Below are 10,134 nucleotides of genomic sequence, written 5' to 3' on the forward strand. Positions count from 1 at the left end.
GCCCTGATCTGGGAAGATCCCACATGCCGCGGAGCAACTAGGCCCGTGAGCCACAACTACTGAGCCTGCGCGTCTGGAGCCTGTGCTCTGCAACAAGAGAGGCCGCGATAGTGAGAGGCCCGCGCACCGCGATGAAGAGTGGCCCCCGCTTGCCGCAACTAGAGAAAGCCCTCGCACAGAAACGAAGACCCAACACAGCCATAAATAAAAATAAAATAAATAAATAAAATTTAAAAAAAATGTTTTCACTCTTACAGCCACTAAGAAAATTTTAAAATTCCATTTTTCACACATTTTAAGTTGACATTTAAATTTCTCAACCATAATTTTAATTAACTGCAAAGGCTGTAATTCTGGCATATTGGAATTAGTAAAATTTTAATTAAAACATATCACTCATTTCAAGGTATCTAATGAAATCCAAATACCACACCAATTTGAAAACCACCTTCATCCATCAAAAAATACGTGAACAAACTCTTCTTTTAGAGTAAAAAAGGCTGTATTGTTCTCTTGTCTCCTGGAACTTGTGTTTCCACTTTACCCCCACCCCCAACCAGGGAATTTTCTCTTGATATAACATGCTTTAACACTTGATTTTATTAATCTCCCTATTACATTTCTCTGTAACAAAAATGTGTATAAAGTGATTTTTAAAAATTTCCTGTGGCTATAAGGCTTAAAAGTGTTCCATTTTCTTCTGATGCAAATGACTGATCCAAACAACATTAATAATTATAAGAATGTTAATATAGTTAACATGGAAATTACAATTTTATTGGAAATGTATTTCTAAAGAAATGGACAGGGCTTGTTTATTTTTCTCAACTAGTTCATATATCTATAGATGAATATTCTCTATTGCTATAAGAAGGTGGGGTTTAACATCAATTCCATACCTTTTTTCCCACGTTTAAAGACGTAAGCAATAAGAAACCTTTTTTATATAAGAAAGGAATGAAGGAGATTTATCATCAAAAAATCTTTTTGTCTATTATCTCATAACTAGATTAGGTCCGCCTTCAATTTTGTTGAAAGCCAAGAAGTAAAAACTAACCTGCAAAAAGATGTGTGCCCTGATCACTTTATTCATCCCCTTTATCAACACAGACACTAATATTTTCACAGTCCTTTGCTGGTAGGAAGAGGGTTTTGCACCCCAGGAAAACACACCACAGTCAGATTCAGGATGGGATGGGTAACAGCTGTCCTTTGTCAGGCAGGAGAAGGTTAAGAAGTGAAATGGAAAAGGAGACGTGGCAAAATCAGTTCTGAAGCAAATAATTTTAAGACAGGGGTACCTACAGAAATTGGGAAATCGTCTCCTTTAAACCATCCATGCCTTCGTATCTCTTGGAGTGTTTTCACATGGATACCCCAGCTGGAATATACCTCCTCCGGGCAAGAATGTTGCTGCCAGACATTCTACCCATTTAGAAGCTTTATACCCACAAAAGTACACTTGGTTTGATTAACACATGAATTATCTTACAATATATTAGCCTGTAGCAGACACTACAGGAGAAGTAATACATTTTTAAAAAAGACAGAAACATAATTCTTGTTCAATCTACTTGAAAAGACAGAAAATACCTAATAAATCAGTGTCCTGACAATATAGAAACTATATGCAACAAAAGATTGTTTTTAATAATCTCAAAGAAATATCTGGAAACGATCCAAATGTCTAACAATAAGAAAACTGTGAAATAATTCATGTTGCAGCAGCCATACAATGGACATATATGCAATATTTTAATTTGAAGAACATATATTGACATTAGAAAATGTTCTTCATGTGGTGCTGACCGAAAACACAAGCAAGAAACAAACTTGTAAATAAAACTTCATATTAATTTGTATGTGTGCTGGGGGGAAAGTCTATTAAGAACCTCTATTAAACCGTTTTCAGTGGTTACCCTTAGGTGGTGTAATTATGGGTAAGTTTCTTATTTGCTCTTTCCCAGTTTCCACAAAAAGCATGTATTTCTCTCATGATGGTGGAGGGGGGTGGGGAGTGGGAAGAGTTGAGGAAGTGGGGAGATAGATTCACTGTCTCAGGGCTGCTGCTGATGCCTATAGAGTTTGTGAGATGGTGTCCAACCAAGGGGCCAGTGAGAGCTTAAATCCAACCCACATGGTGCAGGGCTGCTCTCCCACTAAGGGGGCGCCATTTCCCAACTCACAGTGGAAGATTCTGTCCACCGTCCACATCCTCACTTAGATTTCGGTCATTTCTCTCCTTGACCAATTTTATCCTTTCATCCCTGACTTCCACAGCTGGTTCCTTTGGATTACTGACTTCACTCACTCCAGGACAGGTAGAAATCAGTGCAATCAGCTTCCCATCATGCTAACCTCATGAAATATCCCAGTTCACTGATGCAAAAAAGCCACCAGTCAGCAAGTAAAATGCTATAAACCAGTGAGGTTTTCTGGCCCTTCAGGAAAGCACAGCGGGTAATTTTTACTTCCACTATATTATACAACTCCAGTCTCCTTACCTCAGCAAGTGTGGAGGGATCTTGACAATGGTATCCACACTATCCAGGGTTTCTGCAAAGGGAAAATTACAAAGTTAAAAATAAATATGTAAAGACTGAGAATTTAAATTGTATACAAATTTCACTGTTAGTTTCTTTTTTCCCCCCTGGAAATTCCTATAATTATAAATTAGTCAATTCTCAATTATCTGCATGCAAATCATCCATACTTAAAAATCCTTTTCCTTTGCTAGCCCACAAGACTTCCTCTCAGAGCTTAAAGATTAGGACGCATTTCGCTTAGAGACAGAATAAATAGTTAAATTCCTAACCGGAAACAGAGTGCCAATTTAATCTAGTTACAACTGGCTAAAAATGCTATATTCTTGCAATAACAATAGAGAAAGGAAAGCTATTTCCTTGAAAAAATACCGTTTTAATACCCTTAAATAATAACTTATACTTGTGAGAGACTTTCAAGTTCACAAAGCACTTTATGCAACAGTTCATCTCACACACATTTATGACACGGCAGATGAAACTTTCTAAAAATCATACTATAGTTAAGGATTCTGACTGAGAGGCTCACCCCCAAGTCTCATAACTCTGACCTGGATGTCCAGTACTTTACCATTGTTGAGGATTATTCATTCACCCTCTTGCTGCCTCCAGTTGTTGAGATAATGAAACATTCACTATTCTCTTCAGAAATAAAAACCGTTCTATTTCAATAGCTCCAACAATCCTGCACCCAATTCCAATGTGTGTGTGTGTATGTGTGTGTGTGTGTACGCGTGCACACGTGTCAGGGTTGGGGGGGGGGATGGTTTTCCCACACCAACAAGCAATTCCCTGACAGCAGCTGGGTGTCCTCCAATTTAACTCAACTCTGACACGAACTGGAGAGAGCATCAGATCCCACAGATTTGGGCTCAATCCTACAAGCCTGTAACACCCCCCCCCCCCGCAACCCCACCTTCAGATGCCAATCTCAAGTCCGGTTGTCACATGGGCTTCTGACCGACTGGCCAGAAATTAAAGTTTCCAACAACCCCCTCCTTGGGTTTAATTAATTTGCTAGAATGGCTCACAGAACTCAGAGGAACTTTCACCTAGTAGATTACTGGTATGTTACAGAAGGATATAACTCAGGAACAGCCAGATGCTAGAGATGCATGTGGCAAGCTGTGGAGAAAGGGCAGAGAGAGTCCGTGCTCTCTGGGTGTACCACTCTCGCCAAATGTTCCTGTGTTCATCCGCCGGGAAGTGCTCCAAACCCCATCCTTTTGGGGGTTTTACGGAGGCTTCATTACATAGGCATGATTGATTGGCCATTGGTGTATGAACTCAGTCTTCAGCTCCTCTCCCCTCTGTGGAGGTCAGGGGGGCCCTCTGTGGAGGTCAGGGGGGGTGGGACTGAAAAGGATGGTTTTCCTGGCAGCCAGCCCCCATCCGTAGGTGTGGTCCAACAATCACTTCATTACCCTAACAAATGACTCTATAGCTCTCTTCACTTGGGAAATTCCAAGGGTTTTAGGAGCTCTGAGCCAGAAACAGGGACCAAGACCAATATATATATTTCTTATTATAAATCACAACATCACACACTCCAACCGGTCTCCAGTTTTTCTGTTCAAACTCTTGCCTTCTCTCTTCATTGTTTAGAGTCAACAAGCCCTGTCGATCTGAACTATTTTTATTGGGGAAGGAGAAACATCTCTCCCCACCCTGCTAACAGATCAGAGGGAACAGTGGACACCAAATGTATCCCTGAGACTCAGGACTAAGAACAGGCCAAAACATGACGATAGCATCTGGGCCCGCTGTGGTCCATGGGGCAGAACAGTGGGTGTAAGCCAGACAGTTAGCAGAATAGAAAGACGGATGAGGAGGGTCGGTGATGCTGCGGCCACAAGGCCAAGGGAGGAAGTAGAAGGACTGAAGTCAGTTCTTAAGATGAGACAGGATAATGAGAAAACAAAACCCTGAGATGCAGATGCAGGGAGTGAGCCTGCATCTCATGGCTGAGCCCAGGCCAGCAGTCAGCAGGGCAGAGCCAGCGCCCAGGACAACTTGACGCTGCTTCCCAAGAAGAGGGTCTGACGCTGACCAACAATATCGCTGTGGTTTTCCCCATCACACAGAAGAGTTTATATTCAACTCAGGATGTGCAACAGTGCCCAACTCTACAAGCACTAGCAGAGAGCTAGAGGAAAGGGAAAAGAGAAAGGCAGTCACAGAGCAGCCATAATGAGCCCATCCTGTTCCAGAAGGGACGCCGGGTAGGAAGCTGCATCGGGGGTTGCATGTCAGAGCACAGGTGAAGCCCAGGGATGTAAATGTGGGCATCGCATTCTCAGAAACTGAACTGAAGCTGTGGCTCTGAAAGTGTTCAACTCCAGTCGGGCTGCGAGTCAGAGACGAGAGCTCATGGCTCATTCTTGTGAAACGCAAACTTTTAGGCTGGGGAGGAGCTGGAGCTGCAAAGGAGACGGAGCAGCGCAAGAGGTACGATCGAAACAGGCGGGGTGCGGGCATGAGGCCAAGGTCAAGTGGGGGCCCAATGTGGCTGAGAGGACTGGTAAGAGGGATGTGAGAATGGTCTGCTAGACTGAGGTCTGGGTACCTTATTCTTCAGTTGGTGGAAGAACAGAGGAGAAAGTCAGATCGCAGTGAGTTGAAAAGTGAGCAGGAAGTGAGGATGTGGACACAATCACCACATTCACTTTTTTTTTATTATTAATTTTTATTGGAGTATAGTTGCTTTACAATGTTGTGTTAGTTTCTACTGTATGGCAAAATGAATCAGCTATACATGTACATATGTCCCCTCTTTTTTGGATTTCCTTCCCATTTAGGTCACCACAGTGCATTAAGTAGAGTTCCCTGTGCTATACAGTATGTTTAGTTACATTCACTTTTTAAGAAGTTTAGCTGTGAAGGTAACAGATGCTGTGGCTGGAAGGAAAAGCGGATGGAAAGATAGACGGAAGCATGGTGGTTAGATAGACCATCCTTCTTCTCTTACTTGGTATTCAGGCCTCTAATTTTCTTTCTCTTCTCCGTTTTCCAAATCCATTCTACAGCAGCTCCCTGATATGTGCAAACACCTAAAGTTTCTAAAAGGGACATGGTCCAGTTCTAATGTTCTGCCATTCTAGTTCATCCTGCCATTCCCAGCTCCCAAGACTCCAGGATTGCCAGTGCTTGAAGGAGAATGCTATTCTTTCAGGCTCTCCACACGCTGACCCAGTCCCTTGTTCTTTTCTATTCTTTAGTCAGACCATTTCCTCACTGACAAGAAAAGTATCTAACCTAGATAGCTTAAAATAGAGAAAAAGTACATACATGTTCCTTGCCCGTTATTATGCAGCCATTAAGAAAACTGATTTTCAGAGACATATTAATAATAAAGTAGAAGAAAAGCTGAAGTTAAAAAACAAGTAACAATCTGCCATATATGTATAACCCTTTGCAGAAGGGAAATACTCCAAAATGTGATTAGTGTTTTCTCTGGGTGGTGACATTATGGGTGATTTTAATTTTTTCTTTATAGTGTTCGAAAATTTTTCAATATTCTAAAATGAGCATATATAACTAGAAAACAAGACGAATATCACTTAAAACCCAAATAAGACATTAACATGTTGATTTATTTATGTACTGAACATGTGCCTCTCATATTGTAGGTGCAGAAGCCACAGACAAGCATAAGCAACAGTCCCTATGCTCAAGAAGCTCACGTCTACACTGTAGACATTTGTTGCTTTGGTTGACTGGCGTCCACTCCGCTGCCTCTGAAGCAGCAAACCCTAATTTTGTTTTGAGGAAGCCATCCTTCCCTGACTCTGGGATTTCACTGGGCCTTGTAGCCAGCTAGCCCAGAGGACTGGTTCAAGGATACATACTCAACCCATCAGGACAAAGAGAGAACTGTGACACCAAGGACTGGGTGGGAGTGACTGGAAGAGCCCCACTCTCTTGAGATGATCTCATGATAGGCCTAGTGGGAAATGACCCCTTTCTCCTGTAAAGGCCTAAATGTGGAGATGCTCTCTCTCTTTCTTCTGTGACAGTTTTAATGGGAGATGATTCCTCTCTCCTGTGATGGTCTAAATGTCTTTCTCCTATAATAGTCCAAGTGGGAGATGAGCTCTTTCTTCTGAGATGGAATAAGTGTGAAGATGACCCCTCTCTCCAATGGTACTTTTGATAAGACATGACTCTTTCCCAGGATGGTCTAAATGTCATGGTGACCCCTCTTCCCTATAATGGCCCAAGTGTGAGATGACCCGTCTCTCCCATGATGGTCTAAGTCAGAGACGATCCCTCTCTCCTGAGATGGTCTAAGTGTGCTGATTCATGAACCCAAAGCTGTGGAGACTCATGCTGGGTGCTCAAAATCCCAAAAGAGCAGAGCGAGGTCCTTGAAACAGCATCTAATTCCTGAACCAAACTCAACTCACAGCTAGCCTTCCAAGGGGTATTTAGTTCATAGAGTGAATACATGCTATTTTGCTTCAGTCTGCTTGAATCAGTTTTTTTGGTCTCCTGAATCCAGTATATTTCTCAGTCATCCTGCCCCTAAAAGAGGAGCTTTGTGCATAACCCACTATAATCCCCAGCAGCAGGTGCTATAAGAGGGTCCTGAGAGCAGGGCTCAGAGCCCAGAGGAGCAACTGATTCGACGGCAGAGCTCCGGGGAGGCTTCGTATGTGAGCTGGGCCTTGGGATTCTGGAAAGGGAAGCTGTGGCAGAAGGATTAGCACGAGCCCAGGCAGAGAAGTGGGCAGCACACGGCATGTACAAGAAAGTACGTGGCTTACTGGGGACCGACGAACACTTGCTATGGGGGCGATGGGGAAGAAGGCTGGGGCTAGATTCCAAAGAGCATTCTAAGGAATTCACACTTTACTCTAAAAAAAAAAAAGTATGGGGGTTGAGGAGCGAAAAGCGTTTTATAGCAAAAAAAAAAAAAAAAAGATGGACCAGTGGAAAATGGATTGGAGTGGGAAAGAGAACAGGAAACCATACCTTCATGTCTTTGTTTCTGCCTCATGCACCCTCCAACATACCCTTCCAACAAACTAATTATAGGGAGAGAGCATTTTATTCATCTTTCTATCCCCACTGCTCAGTACAGAGGAGGATAGAAGAAGAAGAGAAGAAACCCACAGCTTACCCATTCTCCAAGTCCAATTTACTTCAAAAGCCCCACCAGCTCACACCAATCCCCCCAACACACCCCTGACCCCACATTCATCCCCTCTTCCTTGATCTCTTTTCCTGGTTTACTCATTCCAACCTGCACAATGAATTCCCCGCACCGTTATTTAAGTGTTTCATGAGCTCCCATCTCCTCTTGCTCACTAAGAACAGCCACTGGGAAAAGAATCACATCTACTCTTCCAGGCAGGCTGGACTCCAGGCTCTGCTCAGATCATCTACCTGCCTCAGCTCTGGGCTTCCCAGTCACTTCAAGGACCTAAACAATGCAACACTGCACTTTAACTTAACAAGATGTTGAGTATCAAAATTAAAATTAAAAATACTAGATTCCTCTCCTCCTCCCTGTTATCTAAATCTGCTTAACTTACAGCAAAATAATAACGAGTACAAGGAATAGCATGTTTAGAGTGCAGTCAGCCCTGCTTTATTATGTTACCCAGCCATCTGTGACCCTTCATTAGAGGCATTTGAGAATCTACCCTGATCACTCTGCTGAATGACAATGGCAATGCAAAAATAGTACTGTGGCTTTAAGAGCCTTGCTTCTCACTTATGTACCTGGTCCATTTTTTTTTCTCTCTAACAGTAAACAAATGGTCAAGTTCTGATTCTGCCTATAAGATAAACTTCCTAGACAACATTCTAGGGAATTTTGTGATGACAGGCAGACATGAAAAAAACGATGTGGCTGTGATTGTTTGTACACACACGCTCAAACATACGTGAATTCAGACCTTCTAAATATTAACCGAGTCACCACCTAAAGCACCATCAGAATTCTCCATTTAGTGGAAAACCTGCTAATAGCCCTTCTCTATCTCTTTTCAGGCTGTACCACAGTACAGTGTCATGACAAGCGCTGATGGCTCTTTGGTTGAGAGAGAAAGGGATTCAATTTTATGTTTTAATTAAGTGGCGACTGAGGAATCACATGCAGGCTTGGGCAAGGCCAGAGGCCAAGAGAGCTGCCCTGGTTTCTCCTTCGCCTTTCCTTTTTCTTCTCCTAAAGCATCACTGTCACCTAAGTATGCTCCTGATCTCTCTGCATTCCCACTCAGACAATTTTGATTGCCCACGTTCTTGCCTAATTGGAATGTCATTCAGTTTTCTCCGAGGTTGAGTTCTACAACCTGAGTCTGATGGGAAACACAAATTTGCTACCTGGAACTTCTTTCAATGCTTGCACAGCTCACAAATCTAAAATCCCACCTGTCCGAAGGGCAGACGACAACAGAATTGCAGAGGTAACACCATCCCACCCGTATGTTATTCTTCATGTAGAATAACCATGAAAGCTAATACTTAACAAGCTGGCCTCTATCAGGAAAATCAAATTAAATAAGCTATTCCTTCCCGGTTACACTCGCCAAGGTTTTGAGATCGGGGTTGATGGTTCAACTTCCCTCTTGCCCACAGGCGCTTAGGAATCAGGCCCCTGGATTCCCACCGGCTTGCGGTCCTGACTCGGCGGAGATGGGTGACCACCGTCCGCCGTGCTGGGGATCTGAAGAAAGGGGCCGCCCGGAGGGGAGGACGGCGTTTCCCCGATAAGGTTTGGAAGAAGATAGAGACCAGAGGGGAGGCGGATGGATGTCAACGCCCGAACCCAAATTCGCATATCACACATCAGTTTACCGAGGCAACTCTGGCAATTGCGCGAAATGCTTCGGTCACAGATGCTCAGCGAAACCCCCCCACGCAGAGGGGCCATTGCACCCAGCCCGCGCGACCCTCCGGCGGCGGCGAGAAGGACCCACCGGCAGGTGCCCTACGCCCCGCGCCCCGCTCGGCGCGCTTACCCAGGGCCCAGGTGCAGCTCTCTTTGATGGCTTTGTACTTGCTCCCGGACGCTTCCTTCTGCAGCTTCCTTAGGATCTCTTCCATCTTGACCTTCGCCGGGGGCCGGCCGCAGACAGCAAGGGGAGCGCACGCGAGGCCCGGTGGGGACGCCGCCGCCACCGCAACCCGGCCCTGGGCGCCTAGGCGGCCACTGCGCTCGCCCCGCTCCGACCCCGCGCGGCGGCTGATGAATCACGCCCGCTCCATGCCGCCGCCACGTCAGGCCCGGAGCCCCGCCCGCCGCCCCGCCCGCCCGGTCAGGTGCGCCCCGCGCGCGGCGACGGCCACGGCGACGGTGGGCTGGGGATCGGAGGCCGCGACTCGGCCCCGGCCCCCGAGGCGGTCCCGGGGGCACGGAGGCCCGCGGAAAGGTGGAGGTGGACGTCCTGGGCTGGCTGGCCGGCTGGGCGTTGGCCGAGCTCGGCCCGAGGGAGCGTCTGGCGGCGGCCGGCAGCGGGCGGGGAGGGGCCTCGTCGCTGCTCCCGCCACACCCCCATCCGGGGCGGGCGGAGTTGGGGCGGCCCGGCCCCGGCTCGCGGAGCTCCCGGCGCCGCGGCGTGGCGCCCTCTGCGTCCCGCGGTCC

At 45.7% G+C, this 10,134-nt stretch overlaps 1 protein-coding gene across 3 annotated transcripts in view; it reads right to left on the reverse strand.

Annotated features, from left to right (window-relative positions):
* ARFGEF3 (ARFGEF family member 3) overlaps window positions 1–9,749 on the reverse strand; it is a 201,635-nt gene extending 191,886 nt beyond the window's left edge. For 2 of the 3 annotated variants that reach the window (XM_059941111.1, XM_059941110.1), the window contains exons 1-2: window positions 9,512–9,749; window positions 2,505–2,556 (exon numbers count right to left, since the gene is read on the reverse strand). In XM_059941111.1, the coding sequence (XP_059797094.1) occupies window positions 2,505–2,556; window positions 9,512–9,596 (137 nt within the window). In that variant the 5' untranslated portion in view covers window positions 9,597–9,749. Of the gene's footprint in view, window positions 1–2,504; window positions 2,557–9,511 lie in introns of those variants that run through there. The other variant, XM_059941113.1, reaches the window with a different exon arrangement.
* Between the last annotated feature and the right edge of the window lie 385 nt (window positions 9,750–10,134).

Source organism: Balaenoptera ricei, chromosome 12 (assembly GCF_028023285.1).
Source record: "Balaenoptera ricei isolate mBalRic1 chromosome 12, mBalRic1.hap2, whole genome shotgun sequence".
Classification (NCBI taxonomy): Eukaryota; Metazoa; Chordata; class Mammalia; order Artiodactyla; family Balaenopteridae; genus Balaenoptera; species Balaenoptera ricei.